This window comes from Lichenostomus cassidix, chromosome 8 (assembly GCF_008360975.1).
Source record: "Lichenostomus cassidix isolate B80296 chromosome 8, HeHo_3.0, whole genome shotgun sequence".
NCBI classification, from domain to species: domain Eukaryota; kingdom Metazoa; phylum Chordata; class Aves; order Passeriformes; family Meliphagidae; genus Lichenostomus; species Lichenostomus cassidix.
The window spans coordinates 25,456,115-25,479,348 of record NC_139489.1 but is presented as its reverse complement, the minus strand read 5'-3'; the positions used below and the strand labels follow the sequence as shown (position 1 = coordinate 25,479,348).

The window sequence follows — 23,234 nt, the reverse complement described above, 5'->3', positions numbered from 1 at the left end:
AACAGACGGGCAATTTATGGTCTGATCGACCTCAGGGGTTTGTTTGAATAAGTCTGGTCTCCTGCTGCTTGGGGTGTCCTTGCTGGGAAGGCTGGAGCTGATCTGGGATTTGCTGATTCATCACCTGTGTCCTGCTGGATGGGAGGTGCTGCTGGGAGCACTGAAAACTGTGCCTACCCTACAGGATCCCCTATTTACCACCATAACTGCTAAACTGGGAGCTCCCTGGGACCCCTGTGGGTATCCAAATCATCTCCCCAGCACCATTAGCAAAGCCGGGCAGACGTGATTTTTCACCACTGTCACTGTCATGCTCTGTCACCATGTTCCCGATGGCCAGGACCATAAATAAGGTGCCTCCCTTCCCTGCTCCTCTGCAAAGAACCAGCTGTTCCTGAGCAGTAATGGAAAGGAGCAGGGACCTTCCTTGGCTTTTAATTGAATGAGGATTTGGGGCCTTGGTATCATTAAATGCTGCTGAATCACCTCGGGGGGTGGCAAGAGCACTGCTGGGCTGCACCTCCCGTCCTTCCCAGGGACACAGGCTGTCTCTCAGGGGGCCTCATGGTGTGCAGGTTGTGGGTGCTTGGTCCTTGTGCTACTTGGAGAAAGAAAAATGGTTTTCTGGCCTTTTTTTTAATAAAAAAATGAGGGATGCGGCCCCTAGGGGATGTGGGAGGAGGGCTGGAAAACCACAGGGATGCTCTGCCATCACCTTCATCACTTGGAGCAGCAAGCCAAGGCAGGCTCCTGCTGCTAGCCAGCATGGACCTTGCCCAGCCCATGCCCCAGGTTTGGGGGGCCTGGTGGGGGATTCCACTTTCCCACCGGGATAAAGCGATGGGAGGCTGCGTCCTTGCGGATTAACACTGCAGGGGAGAGGGAGATGGCAGGAAAACCACTTTAGCAATCTCTCAAAGAAATTGCCTACTATAGAATTCCCCTGTGTGACTGTATCATGATTTTAAGATCTGTTTTTCCACCGTTCTACCAGGTCTAGGAGTGTGGCTCCTGGAATTTGCAGGCAGCATTACAACAAGCTAATTTCTGCATGGGTTATTTCATTTATGTGCTTGCTTTTTGCTTTCTTTGTATCAGCTTTGCCTTCATGAAGTAGAAATAATAATATGGGTTAAAAGAAAAGATTTATGGGGTGGTATGGCTTTTCCAGCACCACTCCCTGGGAGCCTGGGGGACTTTGATTACTTTTGGATGGGAGTTTGATTTTGAGACTGCCTCTGTGGTCTGAAACAGGGGCTAAAGGAATATTTTGCCTTACTTATCCTGGAGCAGACACCCCTTCCCCGGGCTGGCTCCAAACCAAACCTGCTTTCTGTAGGGACCAGAGGGAAGTACAGTGCTGGCAAAGAGACTCACTGTCCTACTTCTCCACCTCTGCAGCTGTGCTGGCGTGGGACAGGGGCTGGGATGTGTTTTGTCGTTAATCAGTGATGCTGGAATTTGGGGGGATGACTGAGGGGCTGCCCAGGAATGGCACAGGCACAGGTGACGCTGGTGGCTTCAGATGCTCAGCCCAGCTCCCATGATCCCAGGAAGCAAACAGGCGAGGAGTTTGAAATCGATATTTCCTGCAGAACGCCAACTCGGGAGGCTGCATTTATTCACTGCAATTGTTTATTTGTGTTCCTGTTCGGAATTGCTCGGCTGCTGTGCTTGCAGGTAGCAAGGAGGAGCCTTGGCTTGCTGGCATCTGACGCTCTCCTCTTCCCCCCACGCTGCTGGGAGCTGAGATGGGAACAAAAACACCCAAGCAAGGATGAGCTGGGGGCAGGTTTGCTCTGTAGAGAGGTGCAGGCAGGGCAGCCAGGGCTGTCTGCTCCTCCTGAACAGGTCTGGAGCACAGCCCTGAGGAGGAGCAGCTGAGGGAGCTGGGAGGGCTGAGCCTGGAGAAAAGGAGGCTCAGGGAGGACCTTCTCACTCTTTACAACTCCCTGGCAGGAGGTTGTGACCGGGTGGGGATTGGTTTCTTTTTCCAAGCAACAGAGCAAGAAGAATTGGCATCCAGTTACACCTGGGGAGGTCCAGATTGGATATTAGCAAAAACTCCTTCTCCAAAAGGGTTGTCAAGCCCTGGCACAGGCAGCCCAGGGAAATGGTGGATCACCATTCCTGGAGGGATTTGAAAGATGTGCAGATGTGACACTTGGGCACACATGGGCACTTGGTTGAGTGGTGGCCTTGGCAGTGCTGGGTTCATGGTTAGACTCAATGATCTCAGGTGGCTTTCCCAACCTAGAAGATCTTACATTTCTTGCTGGTTTTGCTTGCAGGGTCTGAGCCTTCCTCATGTTTCCCTGCATGGATCTGGCTGTCAGGTTGAACTCCTCATCCTCTTGTGGGATTGGAGCCACAGGGAAGCAGGAGGGCTAAGCAGTTCAGGGAGCCTTAAGAGATGCCAGGGCTGAGTGCTGAGAGCCTTCTGGGTGCTTTTGCAGCAGGAGGAGGGCATTTACTGGGGGAAAGAGCATCAAACCCTTGGCAACTTCCAAAACACCTCCCAAAATGCAGTGGTGGTGGGCAGAGCTGTGTCCATGGCCCTGGGACAGGTGGGCTCTGGGTCTTGCAGCCCTGTGCAGAGCTGAGCAGCTGCAGCAGAGAGCCAGGAGGCTGCAGGGGCACGGGATGGGTGCCAAGTGTGGGCTGCGTGCGCTGGGATGTGGCAGGAGTGGCTGGGAAACAGGAGCTGCTGTAAGGATGGGGGTTTGCAGCATGTGTGACTCAACCCCCACGTGCTTCCAGCACGCTGGAGGTGCTGGGGCCAGGAGGGGAGGACATCTCCTCAGTGTTTGGGATCTCCTCTGCATGTGGGGTGCAGAAGGATTTCGATGAATCTCACCACGTTCAGGAGTGATTTCATGCTGCTGGGTGCAGGGCTGGGTTTGAACAAGTTGGCTTGGGCTGGTTTTGTCTGTGAAGCACCAAACCTGAGATCACAGAATGTTTGGACTGGAAGGGGCCTTTTAAAGATCATCTCATTCCAACCTCTCTGCCATGGGCAGGGGCACCTTCCACTAGTCCAGGTTGCTCCAAGCCCCATCCAACCTGGCCTTGAACACTTCCACCACCTCTCTGGGGCAACCTGTGCCACTTCTTCACCACCCTCCTTGTAAAAAAATTCTTCCATATATCTAATCTAAATCAACCCTCTTTCAGATTAAAGCTGTCACCCCTTGTCCTGTGACAACAGGCCCTGCTGAAATGTTTGTCCTCATCCTCCTTAAAAGCCCTCCTAAAGTACTGAATGAAGATCTTGTGCTGGAGCCTGGCTTTGAAATGTGGTGACACATCCATCCTTTTTTGAAAACAGGGACTGTTTCAGGCAGCCCTGATTTGGGGCACTGGGAAAGGGAGGTGTGTTATATCACTGGCCATGCTGGAGCACACGGAGATGTGAGCAAGGCTTGGCTGTCCTGCTTCCTGCCCCATCCCCATTTGCCCCAGTTGATCTTGGAGGGGGTCAGAGGAGGAATCTGTTGCAAAACAGTAGTTTTTTCGTGGGTGTGTGTACAAAATTGCTCATTGCATGCCAGCATCAATTTCTGAGGTTTCACAGTCATCCCTTGGGATGCTCAGCACTCAGCTGCCCTCCCCAAACCACCTTTGTGTGAACAGTGTGAGTGAGACCTGAGCATGGTGAAGCTCTGGGTGGATCCCTCCCCATCCTTTCGGAGAGTGAGGACAGTGCCTGGCTTTCCATGGAAGCAGCAAAATGAATTACTTGACCAGAGAGGTTTTTTTGGGGGGGTTGTTGCTCAAACCTGAGATGAGCTGGGAAACCTTCTTAAGCCCCAGTGCTTCCAGGAGCTGCTGCAGCTCCTCTGGACATCGGTGTGTGTCTCCTGAGGTCCCCGGCCCCAGGAGCTGCAGCAGTGCCAGCCGTGTGCCAAGGGTTGTGGGAATTCAGCAGTGAGGCTCATGGTGCAAAAATCCCCACAACAGCGCTGACACCACAGTGAGGGGCAGAGCACTGGAGGAGCTCAGTACAGCAGGAAGCCGGGAATGCGACGGATAACAGTGGTTCCCAGCAAGGAGTGGTGCTGGGAGAGGGAGAAGGAGGAGGAAGAGAGGCTGGAGAGCGGGGGAGGTGGGAGGGATGGCAAAAAAGAGGGAAACCACCTGGCTTTTTAGCCCTCTGCGCTCTGGGACAGCGCCAGGCTCTCCAGCCGGAACGCTCGCAAAGGGAACAGGAGTCCCTTCTCATGTGTTTTAAATTAAAACACAGCGCACACAAAATATCCTGTCGGGGAGGTATGAAAATTTAATCAGCACCCAGAGCTCCGAGCGGCTCAGCAGCGAGCACAGCCCGTAATGCCTCTGCAGCTATTCCTGGCGGCTCCCGGCCGTGCGGGCACAGCGGGGTGGGCTCGGGGCTGGGGGATGGGGCTGCCCGAAGTCCCCGCCATTGGTGACACCGCAGGACAGAGCAGGACAGAGCCCCTTCCTCCTCCTTCCCCCAAAATGCTGCTTGTTTTAAACACGGTTAAGTTGGAGCGAATTCGGAGAGGAGACTTCAGATTCCACCTCGAAGGTTCAAACCCTTCCGAACCCAAAAAATGAGCTGTTTTCCCCCAAATGGCTGCAGTTGGTGCCTGTGCTGCCAGCCGTGGGTGCTGGAGCCCAGCCCCAGCAGGCATGAGTGTGGCAGCCAGCCTGCTCTCCCCTCTCCTCCCTTGGGAAAAGCGGCTCTTTCTCCGCACTCAGCAAAGCCAGACCCTCGCCAGCTTGCCAAATGTTCCTGCCTTTTTTTTTTCCCCCTTTTTCCCTTCCCCTTTTTCCCTCTGTGTGTGTGTGTGTGTGTGTGTGTGTGTGATGAAATGACACAGCAAGAAACAAACTGTGTCTGCTGGATCCCAGCTTTCAGGCATGTTCTATCAAAAGCTCCCTGCCCACACCCTCCTCCCTGCCCGCGCGGGAAAGTCTCACTCCAAGACGGTCTGCTGGAAGCACTGGAGGAGCTGGGGGATGCTGGTGGAGGTCCCAGTGCTCCAGTAGGGATGCTCTGGCACCCCCTGACAGCTCCAGGCTCAAGGGTGGGAGGTAGCAGGGGTTCTCAGTGCTGCCTTGTTCGTCTTTGTTAAGCCCAGGACTTGTAATTCCATTAGCGGGTTTGGTGCTGGAAATTGTGCTGGAGAGGTGTTGGAAAGCTGTTTCCATGCCTCTTGCACCAGGGTTGGGTTATGGGGCTGTTTGGGGTCCGTGGGTGAGGTTGTGCAGGGGTCTGTTGGCCCAGAACAGCACAGCTGGAGCTGGGGATGTTCCTGCATCCAGGAACGCCATACAATGATGACAATCATATTTACATATGTTGTTTATCATATGAACAACAGATCATGGGGCCTGGTTACCTTTCTGGGCTTGCAGCATGTTCAAAACAAATCAGGGATCCAGGCTGGCAATAACCAAACCTCATTAGAAAACAGCCCCAAAGCTGATCCTGTGGAAGCCATGCCCTGCTGCAGCATCCAGGGTCTGGGTCCAGCCGGAGAGGAAGCAGGGCTGGCACGTGGATCTGCACTGCAAAAACCTCTGAGGCTTTGCAAATCCATCAGGAAAAGTTCATCCTGCCTGCAGGGTGGTTATGGGGGTGCTGGGGAAGGTGCAGGAGGGGTCCTGGCAGGGGGAAGGTGGAGGTTTGGCAGCAGAAGTGGAGAGATCACAGTGAGGAATGGCTGTGGGGAGAGGCAGAGCAGGAAGCACACACAGGGACCAGAGTTGGGGATCAGTGCTGGGGCATCTGGGTGTAATTTCTCAGTGGGCTGTAGGAGAGCAGAACCAAAATTGGTCTCAACGCCTATTTCAAAACCACTTGATCTTTAGTACTGCTTCTAGCAACGCGTTTTTCGCATTCCATTTAGGAAACGGAAAAATGAAATATATTGTGTCCTTTGCCTGTTCCCCCACTCCTTCCCTGCACACACACAGACACAAGCATGCCTTGGGCTGTGCTGAGCTTTGTGCCCCCTCTGGCAGGATTCCTGGGCCAGGGAGGGGCAGTGCTGGAGGAAGGGAATGGGGCAGGAGGTGCCCACCCTGCCTGGACACCCTGACACTTGGCCTTGGCAGGATGTGTCCCACCCCAGGCCAGTCCTGGCCTTGCAGAGGAAATGTACCAATTTCCTCATTAACCTGATTTGGAAAAGCAAAGCATTTCCATTCAGATCTTGTCCAGCACCGGGGTCGCTGATGGATCCCAGGCAGGGAGTGAAGCATGGCCCTGCATGCAGGAGATTCAATTACTCCTATTAAAGGGAACAAGGAGATCTGTTACTGCTCTGGGGAGAGCAGCAGCGGGTGTCAGGCTCTGGAGGGAACTGCTTAGGCCAGGGAATCTGCTGTAAGGTATTTTTATAATTAATTTTCTCCCCTTTTTGCTGGGGCTGTGACTGCTGGCCTGCGTGTGTTTCTCAGCTGGGTGCAGCTGTGGTTTGCAGGGAGGAGCTGCTTGGGGGTGCAGAGGTGATGCTGGGGGGCACGATGCATGTCACCACCAGGCAAAAACCATCAGGAGTTGCCGAGCCAAGGATCTGGAGCACAAATCACAGAAGCTGTGGTGGTTTTGCACCCACTGTCCTGCTCTGTAAGCCCCTGAGAAGTGCTAGGGAAGGCAGGCACAGCTCCCAGGGCAAAGTCCCTTGAGATCCTAGCTTTCCCCTTCATCCCCACACCCTGTATCCCCTGGGCACTCCACAGCCAGTCCATACAGTGATGAACATGTACGAGACCCTGGAGAATCCATGAGAGTGGTTCTTGATAGGACAAGGAGGAATGGCCTTAAACTGAAAGAGAATAGATTCAGATTTTATATTAGGAAGAAATTCTTCCCTGTGAGGGTGGTGAGGCCCTGGCACAGGCTGCCCAGAGAAGCTGTGGCTGCCCTGTCTCTGGAAGTGTCCAAGGCCAGGCTGGATGGGACTTGGAGCAACCTGGTCTGGTGGAAGATGTCCCTGCCCATGGCAGGGGGATGGAACCAGATGAGCTTTAATGTCCCTTCCAGCCCAACCCATTCTAGGAATCTCTGTGTGAATGAAACCCAGTGACTCCCCACATCCTGCTGTTCCCCAAATGATTTGGGTGCCCACAGACCCCCAGTTCCTCTCCCCAAACTGGTGAGCAATGAGTGGCCATTAAAGCTCCCTGCACAGACAGAACCTGTTCTTTGTATATTTTTAGCTGGGAGAGACTGAGTTTGAGGGGTTTATTGAGGTTTTCCCCCGTCCCTTCCCCTATAGCAAAGAAATCCTGAAGGTTCCCATGCGCCGCAGCCCGAGGGAGGGGATGTGTGGGCTGCGCGCTTGTGCTGTGCATTCAACTTGAGGATATATTTAGATTTCTTTAGATTGCTGGCCCCCCGAGTGAGACCTGCTTTTGCAGCTTCCTGCGCCTTTTCCTGCCCTTTGGAAAAAAAACCAAAGAAACACCAAAAAACCAAACAAACACCACAAGAGCTGCCTAAAGAATAACCTTGTGTTGAGGGTTGAGAAGAAGGAGCTGGTGGGGGCTCTTTCTCTGGGTGAAGGCCCATTGTGCCAACCCTGTTCCTTCAGGAGGGTCCTTCCCATGTCCTGGTGGTGTCATTTTTAGGCTCGGAGGGCTTTTCTGGCTGCAGGATGGGTTGTGCCAAGATAAGAGTGTGGTGGTTCTTGGTCTGGTGGCCACAGATGAGTTTGGGGGTGGTGATTGAGGCTGGCAGGGTGAATGATGAGAAGGAGGTCTCCTAAAGGGAAGGGAAGAAGCTGCTAAGATCAGGCATCAAGCAGCTCTTCCATTTCCCAAAGGAATATAAAAAAGCCCTTCCCGAAGGGCTTGGGTGAGTGATGGGGCCTGGTCAGCTGCACAGGGAGCAAGGGCAGGAAGCAGGAATTTCTTCATTAAAGGAGTTAGTGTAATTTAGGGATTAAAATCCCTGTGTCTACCTTGAATTCTGCAAACAACGACCTCCTGGTCCCTTCAGCAAGGGCAAAAAAAACCTATAGGAAGGCACAGTGGACCAAGGTGATGAACTACTGCCTGCAGAGGGATATCAAGAACAAATGATGCCCCAAAGGAATGGGAAAAGAGGCTGCTCAGTCAAGACAACTACATCTTGGTGCCAAAAAAGTCGGGAAGTGCTATGAGGGTCACCAAAAGTCATGTTGACACAGACCTCATGGAGGAGCAGTGAGCGATTCCCCACCTCTGCAAATGGAAGCAAGGCCCAGTGAAATGACATCTGGAGGGATTTGGGCATGGATGGATATTTCAGCCCAGCTTTTGGTCAACACAAACCAACAAAAGGCTGGATACCGGGAAAGAGGACATGGCCAACGTAGAAGCCCAACGCTGAGACCCACCAGCCCGGGTGCTCGGGATGGCTTCCCCCCCGTGCTCGGAGGGAGCTGGCACATGAAATGGCAGGTCTGGTAACAAGTATTTTTAACAGCTCCATCGAGTTGGGGGAGGCACCATCTGACTGGAGAATAGCGAATGCGCTGCCTATATTTAAAAGCGGGGGGAGGAGGGGAGGAAAAGTAAGGCAGGCAGGAATAGGACTGTGAGGCTGACCTCGATCGCATGCCATTTCGGAACAGATTTGGGAGGCAAGAGAGGAAAATGAATCATGGGTTTGCCAAAGGTAGGTCACGCCGGGCTAACCTGGCATCCGAGGCCTGGAAACGTCGTGGAGCTGCTCCTTGTAGTAAAGGGTTTGCTGTGGGAAAGTGGTAATGGAGAAGGGAAGAGGGGAAGGGGATGAGGAGCTCTGTGAGGCTGGCAGGGAAGTGAGCAGCACTGGGATGGTGCTGGGGGGACATAGGGAATATCATTAACTCATGGAGTCATTGGGGATGAGTCATGGGCTTTCCTGCTTCCAGAATCCTCTGGCTTCCTGGAGCTGGAGGGACAGAGGCTGCCATCCCAGGCTGGGAGGCATTTGAGGGCTGGAGGAAGAGGTGTGGGATGCAGTGAGAAATGGAAAGCCAAGCGCTTGCTGAGGAGCAGCAAAGATCTCTCCTTGGAGCTCAGGTCTTGCTGACTGGGAAGCAGAGGTGTGAAGGAGGAGAGGATGAGCAAGGTGACACCAGGGTGACCATAAGGTGACTGTAGGACAGTGGTGTCCTGAAGGAGGAGGGAGGATTGCAAAGGCTCTGCAGCATCGTGCAGGGATGGAGTGTGTCCCATCAAATTGTTCACTCAGGTCTCCTGTGTCCAGAGATGATGGACTGAGCCTGGACTAGAGCAGGGAAGGGACTACTGGATAAAATAGGGCAGGAGAGCCAGTTGGGCTAGAGAGAACTGGAAGAGCCTCGCTTTGGCCAGCAAAGTAGAGGCTGGAGGTGCTTGTGATTGCTGTCTAGAAATAGATCAGGATGGGAATGAGGAAGGAAAAGAGCTATTTCAGCCAGAGGCCAGTGCTGGCAAAGGAATGGAGTGGTATAGAAAATGACCACTAATACATTTAGGCTGGAAATTACAGCAGCCATTGGGGCATCTGCTTGAGGAGGCTTCCAGTGGGGATAGCAAGTTTTTGGCAGTCCCAGTGGCTGAGCAGGTACCAGATGACAGTCTGGAGCCACTGCATCCTAACTGGGCATCACCAGTTCCTGGGTTTGTGGGGAGAATTGGCATGTCCACTGGGAAATTTTATGTTGGGGCTGGGGGATCCCAGCAAAGCTGCCACCAGCTGGGAGGACCTGTGTGGCTGTTGGTGGCAGTCCTGTTCCTGGGGCTGCTGGCCTCAACCTGGGTGGCTGGGACCCTCCCTGGGCTCACTGTGGCCAGTGCTGTGTCCTTGAGGATGTGGGTCCATGGCCACAGCTCCCCATCCCCTCCTCTGCCCCACAGCTGCCCCTCCTGCAGCTGCTGTGTGCAAGTGGTGCTGGATATGTGACCTCCCAAATCTCCTTAAAAATCTCTCTAATCCCCTTTGCCTTCACCTCCATGGGAGCTGGGTACTAAAATACACATAGAGGTTGGGATCACAGTCAGCCCATCCCATTGGGGTCCTGCCAAGCCCCTGCCTCAGCATTCCCAGCTAAAGCTCCCCAGTGCCACCAGCTTTGCTGTGCCTGCAGAATGGAGAGGGAAGAGGTGACCTAGCCACTGATAAACCTGGGGTTAACCCTATGATAACCCTGGGGAAACTGCCCTCTGCTGCAGCATCTCACACCCATCTTGCCCTCCCTCGCCTGCTGAGACAGCTAAAGGAAGAGTGGTGATAGCCCAGTTCTTGTCTTGTTCTCCTGTAGGAAAGGAGCTCATCTGTTTTGCATTCCCTGTGACAAGGACCTCGGGGAAAGCCTTTGTTGTTTTGGGCAGGAGCCAGTTTCAAAGGCGAGCAATCCTGACATGGGTGACAGGTACCCAGTGGCATCTTGGCAGGGAGCTGAAGCCCAGCCAAGCTCAGGCTGAGGGTTGCACGATGCCTTGAAGGCTGATGCCATGGGAGATGGTGCTGTCAGAGCAGAGCACAGTGCCCTGGGTGTCTCTGGAGGGCTTGTGGTGAACATTGTCTGTCCAGGATTCCCATGCATCTTTCATTCCTTCCTTCCTGTGCTTGCTTCTCCCACAGCCCCAAAGAAAGGGGCTGGAGGTGAGCTGGGACTCTTGAAAGAAGAGGACCTTGAGGAGATTTGTTTGGCTTCCCCAGTGCCAAAGGAGGAGGGCAGTGAGTGCTTCCAGATGCTTTCCCAGCCTCAGAGCCCTTATTGCGGCTGTGTGTCAGGTTCTCCTTGTCACTGAGGTCTCTGCAGGTCTCTGCCCCCTCCACTGTCCCAGTGCTGTGGTCAATGCCCATGCTGGGGTGTGCTGCTGTCACCCTCCCTGCCTTGGGCTCAGTGTCGGGGTGATGGGGACACTGAAATTCCCACCAGAGGAAGACTCCAGCACGGTGACTTTCTTTCTTCCTCGGAATTGTGCTTCTCCCATTGCAGAGCCTCATCTCAGCTTCTGCACTGGCCGACCAGGAGACGTGGTGCCAATGACTCAGATGAAGATGAGGGCTTAATTAGCACAGGGAGAGGGGGGAAGAGAGAGAAAAGAGAAAGAGTCTTTCATTGCAAGAAGATTGATACCACCTCCCCCAGACAGTCACGTTCTGCCGCATCACCCTCAGCCCGGCGTCATGCGCACCGTGCCTGACACCAGAGGACAAATGGGGCCTGGGAGGGACAGAGGGGCACTGCTTTATTAAAACCCCTGGTGAATTAATGTCTGGAGGTATTGAGCAGGGCTCATCAGGAGCCTTTGCAGCTGTCTTACAGTCTCTGCAGAGACGGTCGGAGGAGACAGAGAGCAGTCCTGCCTGATGAGGGCTGGAGACTCTGGAGATTGTGGCTGGGGCAGGGCTCTTCTGGTGGGGTGTAGAGTGCTCGTCAAGGCTTGGCAGGCATGGCCAAGTCCCCCTGAGGAGCCTGGTTTGGTGAGCCTGGAGCGCTGAAGTTAACACACCCTCCCTCTGCCCCGTTGCTGGTGTTGAAGGTAACGTCACCATGTGTTTTTTTTCTTTCCCCTCCAGACCAATGATGCCTTAGGAGCCACCTGGAACTGGCTGTACTTCATCCCCCTCATCATCATTGGATCCTTCTTTGTCCTCAACCTTGTCCTGGGAGTGCTGTCAGGGTAAGCGAGATGTGGTCATTCCCTCCGAGCTGTGCCTGTCACACATTTCTGAGACCCAAGGTTGGTCCCAGTGTTGCTGTGTCACTCCGTGTCCTCCATAACTGCCTGCTCCACAGCAAGGGATTGCTCCCTGGTTGTGCTTGTTCCTTTTCTCCCTGAGGAGCTGGGAAAGGGACAGTCTTGAAGATATTTATTATTACTGTTATTTCACCTTGAACATCTGGTGATTTTGGTCACTTGGGAGAAATGGTCAGTGGAGATCTTCTGGCTGCTTGGGATCTGCAAGAGGGGAGAGACATGGGGGGGTCTGTGAAAATGTGTTTGAGTCCAAGGTGCTGTGATGGGCTGTGTGTGGGTTGGAATGGGTTTGGGGAGCAATACAGGGCACCTCTGTACTGTGACCAGGAGGATGTGCCCAGCTCTGAGGGGGATGCACTCTGGTGAGGATAGGGGTGCTTGGGGTGCATGTGGACAAGCCAAGGAAGAGGGACAATGCAACTGTCCCTGTTCTGCACTTCCCAGGGGAAAGGTGGTTTTAATCCAAGCCATCAAGCTGGGTTTGGAGACAAAAGCTCTTCTTGTCTCCATGACAATGAACTGTGGTTGCACCCTCCTGCACTGGGGGATATGTGGGCTCCTCTCTTCTGGCTGAAGCAGGTCAGTTTTTAGCTAATTACCCATCATGGCAAAACCCAAAAGTCATTATAGCACTGGTTTGGCCAGATGAAAAGCCCTTAAATGCAAGGGCCAAGGTGGAAAACGGCCCTGGTCATCTCTGTCCCTGTGCTTAGTGTTCCTGAGAGTTCAAGTGTAATGGTGGTGGTTTCAGGAGTTTCTGGAGTGGCAGGCTGGGCTTCTTTGGGGTCTGTTGATGGGTTGAATTTTCCCAGTACTCATTCTGGGGTTTGACTGAGTCCAGGGGCTCTGGGACAGGCTGCAGGAAGTGCTTCACATTGCCTTGCAGAAAGGGAATTCTTACAGGGGATGAAGATCTCCAAGCAGTGTTGAGTGGAATTTGTATTTCTCATGCTACATCCAGCTTGGCCATTTTGGCAAAGTCCATCTGCATCTCTGTGCCAAGCAGAAGCTCTCCTACAAAAAGCCTAGGAAGGCTTTTGTAGGCTTTCCTTCTTAGAGAAGGAAAGTTAGGAAGCTTGGGGCTCGTCATCTGGGAAAAGCCCCTTATTACAATGTTGAATTGTGTCAGTGTAGTGTGTTGTGTTGACTTTTGGTGCTGGGGTGATGCTGAAAGCAGCCAAGGTTGATCCCAGACATTGGCCAGAGGGCCACAGGAGGAGTGATGGAATGCCTGGTCACAGCTTCATCCATCTTGGCACTTCCCTGCACCAGGACTGTCCGAGGCAGCTGTTTCCAGGCCCACTGACTTGTTTGCAGTTGTCTAGGACTCTTCCCAGGCACCGGCTGGCATTTCAACTGTTTGTTTATTGCTTAATAGGGTTTGTATTGGGGAAGGATGCAAGTGGGTGGGTGGCCTAATTGGCAATGGAGATGCTCTCGTGGCGTGCCAGATACCCAGGGAAAAGCAGGACTGCTCAGCTCCCCGGAGGGCTGGGCGAGGTGAGTGCAGGTGGCCAGCTGGGCTCTGCCCCTCCATGGCAAGGCCACCGTGTGTGTCCTCCTGCCTGGACACTGCCACACCCTCTGTGGCTCAGCAGATGCAGCACCTTGGCGGGGGTGAATCATCCAAAGCTGCTGCTGGAGCTGTGGAGGGTTAGCACCTAAAGCAGGAGAAGATACTTCTGCACACAAAAAATGTGTGTCCTTGAGAGCAGCGAAAAGGGTTTTGTTCTTTGCTCTGTTTGCTGAGCTCTTCTTGTTTCTAGCACTCTCTGCAGTCCTCTTGTGCTGGAAGAGAGTACTTGGCTCTGCTGGGGATGGGAGGGGTGACCTTTCCATTGCATAGCTCTGAGCTGGATGAACAGGCAGGGCCTGGCTGGATACCCCTGCATGTCCTTCAGCTGTGCTGAACCGAGAGGAGGTGGTCATTCTGGGAATGAGCTCCATGGAAACACCTCCACTGCAAGGAATTGTTTCACTGGTGGTCACACCACTGCTCTGGGAGGAGACAAGCCGAAATCATGGCCACTGTGTTAACGTGGGACACAGCAGTGAGCCCTGGGAGCCTCCTTGCAGAAACCTGGCCCCACGTTACATGCAAACTGCACCATCTGCATGGTTGGATAACAAGGTCCACTTGGGATTTCCAGAATTCTCCTCCAAGTTCACGCTCAGGAGCTGCTGCCGAGCTGCCTCTGCCCTCACCTAGTGTTGGGAGCAGCTCCCTTTGGGGAAACAGCTGAACACCCAGGGTGGGTCCCAAATGCAAAGAGGCTGCAGGAGGACATTTGTGTGTTTCATTTGCCACCAGCAGAAGTTTGCCGGAGCCCAGATTTAGCAATCTTCTGGTTGCGATGAGCATCTCTCCCAACAGTCAGTTCCCCAACTGTTAAGCTGAGCCATGACCTCTGTGATGTAAACAGCCTGGATCCATCTGCTCCTTAAGCACAAAGTATGTGGGAGAGGAAAAGAAATGATTTTCATCCTAGCGAGGCTCCTCAGTTTTTCTCCCTAAATACGAACAGGCACACATGCATGGAGTCGCAGGCAACTCTATTAAGAGGAGATGGAGCTGCTCCAGGCAGGGGCTTGGAGAGCCAGTTCTGCTGTGGCTTTGGAATTTATTAGTGTGTCTATTAACTTTCCCCCTCTATGGGTGCAATTATGGCTCAATTAATTCTGACCGAAAGCAGGAAAAGATTTAAAAAAAAATTGGCCCTGTTCCTCTTTGGGAGCAGGTATGGAGCCCAAGGAGATTTGACTGCTTAGCTTTTAAAGCTACATGAGCTGCTGAGATAATCCTGGCAGAAGAGTCAGTGGGAGTGGACAAGGAAGGAGCATCCACTGAAATGCTGTTTTCTACCTGAGGCTGCCTGGTGGCCTGAGAAGTTGCATTTGCTGGAGATTTGCAAAGATCTGCTCTCCCTTTTTTTTGTGAAATTGTTGGGTTTTGGTTTTTTTTTTCCCTCAGCTGTTTCTCACATAAAACAGTTAGGAGATGTGTGTTTGGCCTCTCTCTCCACAGCAGCAGAGCCCCGACGAGAGCCACGCTGCCCTGTCCCTGCTGCCAGTGGCACTAGTGCCACCCCAGGAGTGACCACAGCTACCAGGACTGGTCCTGTCCTCGTCACTGCAGAGGCTCTGCCTGCTCTTCCTAGCAAGAAGATGGCTGGTGTCTAGCTTGTCACTGGGAGCCAGAAGATGAAAGAGTGAAGATAAAAAATAAGCCGTGCTCGGAGGTGTAGCACTGAGGACTCATGCAGAGCTTCCTGAGGACTCATGCAGAGCTTCCAGTACCAAACAGGCTGCGTTTTGACTCTTTCCCACCTCCCTTTCCACAGCCTCTGCAGAAAAAATTTGGTTTGCAATCACCCTCCTCCATTCGTTGCAGCATCTTCTTCCTGTTGAGGGCTGGGAGACTCCATTCCCATATCTAGTCTTGTACATCCAGCCCTGTTCCAGGGTGGCAGAGCTGTTATAATCACTGGTATTTCTGGTCTGCAGCAGTAGCTGAGTGGGTGCAGAGTGGAAAGGGATGCTGCCTGACCTGGGACAACTGGGGCCAGCCTGGGAAGACCTTGGGCCAGCCAAGGAGAAGACCTCTGGAAGCTGATGGCAGAGAAGAAGTTGAGCACAATGGCAAGAGAAATGAAATCCGTCTGCCTTGCACCAAACAAGAGAGTAATTTAAATCCTCCTAATTGCTTCCACTCATCCTGGTGATGTTAAGTCTTTTCTCCCTTTAAGTCTTTTCTGCCCCCCACCCCCAGCTCTTACACTAAGCCTTTGAAAGAAACGACTAATGTTATAATTAAAGGATCAATTTGGCAAGATTTCTTTGTCTTAAGATCTTTCTTTCAGGTTGGGTTAGCACTGCGTTCCCAGTCTCCAGAGAGTTTTCTTCGGTTCCTTCAGGAGCCTTCTCTACCATCTTCTGAAATCTTTTCACTTCAGTTAATTTGAATTTTTTTCCCCATCCAATTCAGATGCATAACAAACGATGAATAAAATTAAGTTTTATAGCAATTAATAATAAGGGTGTTGAGGGACCAAGTGTACATTTTCAATGGAGAGAGGGTTCTTTTTGCTGGCTCCACACAAAAACCTGGGCCCCACACAGTTGAGCAGGATCTGGTGCTTTGAAGCCAAAAAGACTGGGAAGAGAATTAATGTCTCAAAGATTCACAGAGAGGGAAGTGGGGGACACATCACAGTGCAGGAAGTCTTGTGGGGAGATCATGATATCAATCAAGATGTCAACAAACAAAATTTTTTGCTGTAAGAATGGTGAAGCATTGGACCAGGCTGCCCAGGGAAGTAGAGGAATCACCATCCCTGGAAGCATTGAAAAATGTGTGGATATGGCACTTTGGGACATGGTTGAGTGGTGAACATGGTGCTGTTGGGTTAATAGCTGGATCTAAGGATCTTAGAGGGTTTTTCCAACCTGAATGAGTCTGTGATTCCGCACCCAAGAAATGCAGAGTTGGAAGCGCGATAGCTTGGAAGCATCAGTTGGCTTTTTCCTGGAATGGTTGTGGGATCTCAAGGCATGACTTGGATGAGATGTGAAATGTCTGCACTTGTGCTGTGCTTGGGAACTCAGTGGTTGGACCCCCTTTTGGATGGAGGTGTGGGTGTCACGAGGAGGGGGCTGTGATGTCCCTGCCAGGTCCCCCAGCACCACCACGGGCTGCACGAGCAGCGTCTGCGCTCATCACCCTGTTCTGGGGAAGCTCTTTGAACACAGGCCAAGCAAAGGAGCCCTGGAGACCTTCATCTCTATTCAGCAGGCAGGTGGGCATCCATATTCAACGAGTGCCTCTCTGCCGTGCTCTGCTGGGCCACCTTTCTGCCGAGGGCTCCAAGCCCTGCGCAAACAAGCTGCCTGACAAGAGGCGTGCGTGGCTTCTGCACTGGATCCTCTGCTGTTACAGCGAATAATGACTCCTCTTACAGCCAGCTGGGTGAGAAGGAAAAAAAAGTCCACAACAAAAAGATGACTCGCTGACTTTCCCCTTTGATTTCTCCTGGCAAATTATTTGCCAGCATGTCTCCGCTGCTTCAAAATTGCTCTTATTCGTGCCTCCTTGCAAATCTGCTCCGTGGACTGCCTGTGGTCTGCGGGCTGTGGGTGAAAAGGCTCTGTTTTGATCCTCTCGACAAAGCACTCAGCAGATAGCGCTTGCTTACAGATTGCTTTTGGAGTTGTTTGTTCCAGATTATTGTAATTTCTGTCCTCCTGGCTGATGGCAGCAATCGCGTGGCCGTGGCGGCAGCGATTTGAGTTGGTGGATAATTTTGGAGATGCTCAGTTCCTCCAGGAGCAGCTCCACCCTGGCAAGGGCATGCTGGGCACTGCTGTTGGGTGAAGCTGCCGGGACTCCTGTGGTGTTATCCGATTTCTCTGAGCACTGTAGGCTGCTGTTTGTTTGTTTTGCAGTGGCAGAGTGACACATCGAGCAGTAGCAGTGCAGGTTTCACCATTGATGGCTGATTCTGACTTCATTGTATCCATGTGTAGAAGGTGTCTGTTGGAGCGTTAGAAGCTCCTGGGAAGTTAATGTGATGATAGGTGGAAAATTGGTGTGGTTTTTTTTTTTCCATACTATATCTCACCTGCAGTACTGACCACACACCTTTCATCTGCAGATTGCTGTTGCACGCAAAAGGAGACTATAAAGATGTTCTCTGCTTACAGAGGATAAAAACTGGAGCATAGGAGAGAAGGGGAGGAGTGACATTTTCCCAGCACTGCATGAGCCAGTGGGAGTGATTGTGAACAAAGCCCGGGGCTCTTGAAGCAGTGAAGCTGTGCTGCTCATGCCAGCCCTGCCTGATAAGAGTGAAACACAATCTCAAGCTTCCATCTCTGCTCCTCACTGCTGGGGCTGCCAGACCCTCTGCCACCCTTCTGCAGCTTCCTTGCAGCGTGGGCTGAGCGTGCTGGTGCTGCTGCCTTTGGTGCAGCATTGCAGTCAAACAGAGTTCTCTGGGCAGTGGGGACAGCAATACAAACCTTGGGGGTGTTATCTTTGGAAAGATGTTGAGAATGAGAGTCTACAGCTAGAATGTTGGGGGCTGTCTTCTTTCCTGGTGATGCCCTCATTGATGCAGCCCAGCACCCTGTTGGCTTTCTTTGCTGCAGTAGCACACTGCTCACTCATCCTGAACTTGTCCCCAGGACCTGCAGGTCCCTTTCCAGGGAGCTGCTCCCCAGCTGGGTAGATCCTGGCTTGTGCTTCCTGGATTTTGTTTTCCCATGTCCAAGACCTTACTCTCGAATCATAGAATGGCTTGGGTTGCAAGAGACCTAGTGAAGTTCATCTCATTCCAACCCTCGTGCTGTGGACAGAGGCACTTTCCACTAGACCAGGTTGTTCCAAGCCCCATCCAGCCTGGCCTTGAACGCTTCCAGGGATGGAGCAGCCACAGCTTGTCTTCATTAGGTTCTTGTTAGCCCCTCTTTCAGCCTGTCCAGGTCTTCCTGAAGGGTTGTTCTCCCTTCTGAAGTGTCCACTTCCCCACTCAGTTTGGTATCATCAACCACACTTGGAGAAATCCAGGTGGACAATCACAAGCTTTCTGCAGGGTAGAAGGTACCCATCAGCATCTGCCCCTTCTTAACTGGGACAGTGATGTAATGGGTAATCTCAGGGCTGGTATCTCCCAGCTCTCTCCCGTTTTACCATTCCATGTCACCAACAGCTTGTCAGCTTTTCCTTCCCCAGCTCGTGTGACTGCCAGCGCTCTATAAATGTGCTCTCTTTAGCAGCGTCAGCTGTGTGCTCCCACTGCAGGTTTGTCACACCGCGGTGACACAGAACTCCCGCCCAAGTACACGGGCATGATCAAAGCTCATGGACAGGGAATACAAGAAACACGGTGTTTCTGTTTGTCATTTTTTTTTGTTTCCTTTCTTTTCGCCAGTCAGTGCTTCACAGAGACAACACAGCTTCGTTAAAGAGTCATAGAATGGCTTGGGTTGGAAGGGACCTTTAAAAGCCATCTGGTCTAACTCCCTGCAGTAAGCAGGGATATCTTCAACTAGACCAGGTTGCTCAGAGTCCCATCCGGCCTGGCCTTGAATCTTCTCTGACTTTGGCAGATCAAGTGAACTTAAATCAAACAATTACCCTCGTCAAAAAACTTGTTGTCTCCTTCAAAACAGGCCTGTGAAATGCACCTTCCCCCTGCAGAGGTTCTTGTACACTTTGGACACGCTGCTCCTGCCTCTGCCGTGGGTTCGGTGCAATAATCCCAGTCAGCAGTGCCAGTTCTGCCTGCCTGTCACCGTCTGTTTGAGTTGAGGCTCCAGGTTACAGACTGTGCAGTCAGTTCAACACTCTCACTTCAGTTCCTTTACACCTCTTGGGTAAATACCATCTGATCCCCCTGGTTTGCAACTGTCTCAGCTGTGTTTGCCACACCGTCTGTTGTCAGTTCTGTCCCATAACCTTCTCTGACACCCTCCTGGAGTCTCAGAGGCAGTTTTTCCTCAGATTGTGGTGCTCAAACCTGATGTGAAGCCATGAGCTGAGACCCGAGGAGAGCAGTAGTGTTACCTGATGTCTTACAGATGGTCTCTCTTGTTATGCATCCCATTATATTTGGGTTCTTTTCATGGCAGTGTGATGCTGCTGCCTCATCCTCAGCACTTCAGCATCCTCAGCAGTGTAATCCAGTATTTCTCTGCTTTCCATCCTATCCTTTCTGCTCCCTCGAGTTGTTTTAAGAACAATTTGGTGACTGGTTTGCTGGAAGCATCTTTAATAGAGGCAAAAAGTGATGGATTGATGGGTTTGAAGATAGATGTTTTGTTGTTTCAAAGCACAGAGGTCACAATATTGATGTGACCAGCACTATATACCTTATTTGGACTCAAAGATTGCTAAAAAGTAGAAAAGTGGATTGCAGTATCTGTGATACTCTTTTTTTTTCTTAACTGGTTTCTGGTTGCTGGTTTTCTTGTAGTTGGTTGTTTGGGGTTTTTTCCTGTTTTCTTGTGTGGGTTTTTTTTTGTTTTTGTTTTACAAGAAGGGGACCCATTTTCAAGCTGGATGCTTCCATGTGGGTGGTTTTCCCATTAAAACCACACCTGGGCTTTCCAGCCCTTGGAGCAGAACAAAACATTGCAAAAAACCCATCACCTCCCTCGTGTGAGGGTGGCTGTGGGCAGAGGAATGTGGCTGAGCACGGTGGTGTCCCCAAGGGTCTCCTGCCAGGAGCAGAGATGCTCTCAGGCCACCTGAGGGGAATGCCAAGGCTGTGGAAGAGAATTTGCAGGCAGAGAAGGAGTGAACCACCTGCTCGCATTGCCCCCATGGGCTGGGCATGGGGTGTGGAGGAATGGTGCCCTTGGGAGCAGCAGGACAGATGGCACACTGGTCCCCAAACCCTACCAGGGCCTTCAGCACTTGCCTCTAGAGCTCTCTGAGTGTCTTTGGCTTCACGAGGCTGGGCAGAGAAGGGCTGCAATGCCATGGGGTTGGCACTGTGGAGCTCAGATGTCGCGGGTGGATGTTTTCGTGCTGGAGCCATCAGGATCTGGGGCCAGAAAACCCAGGGGGACAAACAGAGGTGTTGCTGGTGGAGACTGCAATCTGCTGGGGTGCTCTGAGCCCCCTCACAGGGACCCCATGGGGCAGCACCACCCTGGGCTCTTTGCAGGGCAGAATTGGCCATCCCTGGCAGTGAAACCCCAAGAGAGCAGAGCCCTTCAATGGCAGGCAGTCGATGCTCTCTGGGCAATGCAAGGCTGCCCTGCCTGTGACTTGGAGCCTTCCCAAGCGGCTGTCAGTCACCATGGCTGGCCCTGTTCTCACTCACACACAGTATTATCTCTACCCGCTGCTGCAAATTGGCTCTGAGCAATCCTTGATCTGTCAGCATCGCCTACCCACTCTCAGATGTCACCAGCCCCCGCTGCTGCCCTGCTCGGGAACGTGTCTCTCTGAAATGTAATAATTCATTAAGTTGAGATTAACTTCTTTTTCTCCCCTCCCCTTTCTACCACCCCTTCCTCCTTCTAATGGACAAAAGCAATTAAGCTCCATTAGGGATCAAGTGAGTGGGAAGTGACTCTCTCGGAGATGCTGCCACAGCTGCACGGACCTTGTCCCTGAGTGTGTGTGGCACCAGCTTCCTGCAAATTAGTGCTCCAGCAGCAAAAGGGATGGGTAGGGGGAAGTGTTGCTTGATGAGGGGGGCACTGGAAAAGGTGGTCCCAGTCCCTTCTCCAGGAAAAGGTGACTTGAGGCTCAGCTGGTCCTTCTGGGTGGCTTCCATTGTGGGCACATGATGATGGTTTATCTTGCCACGCAGCCAAAGCAGACACCAGCCTCAGCACAGGAGCTGGAAGACAGGGATGAGCAAGTAGGAGGCAGCAGAGTGGCCAAATTCCCAGCTTATGTAAAGCAGGGGAGGCTTCCTGAGTGCTCCCAGTTGCAGACAAACTGAGAGTTGGGGCTGTTCAGCCTGGAGCGGAGAAGGTTCTGGGGAGACCTTGGAGCTTCTTCCAGTGCCTAAAGGAGCTCCAAGAGAGCTGGAGAGGGACTTTGTATAAGGCCATGGAGTGAATGGACAAGGGGGAGTGGCTTCCCACTGCCAGAGAGCAGGGCTAGATCAGATGTAAGGAATTCTTTCCTGTGAGAGTGGTGAGGTCCTGGCAAAGGTTGCCAAGAGAAGCTGTGGCTGCTCCATCCCTGGAAGTGTTCAAGGCCAGGTTGGATGGGAGCCTCAGCAGCCTGGTCTAGTGGCACGTGTCCCTTTCCATGGCAAGGAACGAGATAGTCTTTAAGGTCCCTTCCAACCAAGATTGTTCTAGGATTCTATATCTACTTGATCTGGTTGGGAAAAGTGCTGTCAAGGCTGGCATGGGCTTATGGCCTGTGGGGCAGAGGTTCAGCACCTGGGAGGACTAGAGGGCCAAACCAGAGGACGACAGGCAACTTCCCCTCCAACTCTGACTCCAAATGGTATCTTCTCATTCCCTGACATCCCAAATTTTCAGACCAAGGCTGGCGAGGAATGATAGCACAGCTAAAATGCTCCTGCCTTTCCTCCAGCTAGAGCAATGAGGGCTTTTGCGCAACACTGGAAGTGCATTTCACTGTTGGCTGGGGAGGTCCTTGGGAGGTCCTTCCTTCTCCCCCATCTCCTCCCACCCTCCTTCCCTTCACTTAGGCTGCTTTTCTCTTCCTCGCCTTTTGTTCTCTCCCCCTTCCCTGCCCTGGGAAGAAAGTCTCATTTCAGTCTGAAAGCCAGTGCTGGAGGGGGAGTCATTTGACGCTTAATGCCAGAGCGGCAGGAAACTTCACCTTCCTGGGGTGGAATTAGAAACGCTTGAATTGTCTGGGGATCTTAAACAAGAGATGCAGGGAACATTCCGGGCTTTTCACACAAACACATGCACACACACACACATGCAAAAGCCCACACAGCATCAGGGTGTAATAGCTCAGCTGGGGTAATGCACTTGAACGCTCTCTGCAGCAGACAGAGCAGCTCTTTCAGTTCTTTGGAAGAGTTTTTATTTTTTGAGGCCTGAGATTGCTGCTGGTCTCTGGAGAGAGAGATCTTCCTCTTGCAGAGAGAACAGTGTCATGTAATCAAGCTTCCCTTGGATCATCCTGGGACCGGGATGGGGCTGAGGGGGTGGGCTAGAGTTCTGTAGATGCTGGGGCTCAGGGATGGGACAGGGAGTCTCTGTGCTGGTCATCACACTTGGACAGCTTTTGTGAGACACTGAGGTCCAGAAGAGACCAACAGGGGTGTCTCAAGTCCTGGGAAAATACTCTGAAGAGAAGCTGGAAAGGAAAAGGATTCAGAGGAGGAAGTAAAGGCAGGGGACAATATGTGCCCTCCTCCATCCCCTCACTGCCTCTTCACAGTGCCCGGTTTTTATGTCCTGAAGGGACACACAGAAGCTGAGCCAGCTCTGGAGTGGGGTGGCACTGGGAACATCCTCTGGGATGCTGAGGCATGTAGGACTGAGCAATCCATCCATTTCTCCTTTTCACCTCCCTGATCATTCACCCATCTCTGGCCATGCTTTGGTCAGGGATGGCTGTGCATGTCCCCAGCAATCTGTGCCATGGTTCCCCAGCCCCCTGGGCATCCTGCTGCCCCTTGGCCCTGCTCTCACCCCTCCCTTCTGCCCTTCCCCAGGGAGTTTGCCAAAGAGCGAGAGCGCGTGGAGAACCGCCGAGCCTTCATGAAGCTGCGGCGCCAGCAGCAGATCGAGCGGGAGCTCAACGGCTACCGGGCATGGATAGACAAAGCGGGTAAAGGATGGGGGCCTGGGGGACATCTGAGGGGACAACGGGCACCACAGGCTGCTGGCTGTGGGGGGTGGTGGGGATAGAAAGGAATCCTTGAGCTCCAGAGTGTCCCAGATGCTCACATGGTGATGTTGGGTGAGCTTGGTGTGATGGCCCCACCAGGCTTCAGGCAAGGACATCACCAACCTGTGGTAAAACTTCATGTTCTGTGGCATGAAACTGTCACATTCTGCACACAAGGCATGCTTCATCTCCGGGG

At 52.5% G+C, this 23,234-nt stretch overlaps 1 protein-coding gene across 17 annotated transcripts in view; it reads left to right on the top strand.

Annotated features, from left to right (window-relative positions):
• The window catches only part of CACNA1E (calcium voltage-gated channel subunit alpha1 E), a 129,576-nt gene that overhangs the window by 59,816 nt on the left and 46,526 nt on the right, over positions 1–23,234 (top strand). For all 17 annotated transcript variants that reach the window (XM_085068560.1, XM_085068559.1, XM_085068557.1 and 14 more), the window contains 2 exons: positions 11,513–11,616; positions 22,863–22,978. In XM_085068560.1, coding sequence (XP_084924686.1) covers positions 11,513–11,616; positions 22,863–22,978 — 220 coding nt within the window. The remainder of the gene's footprint in view (positions 1–11,512; positions 11,617–22,862; positions 22,979–23,234) is intronic.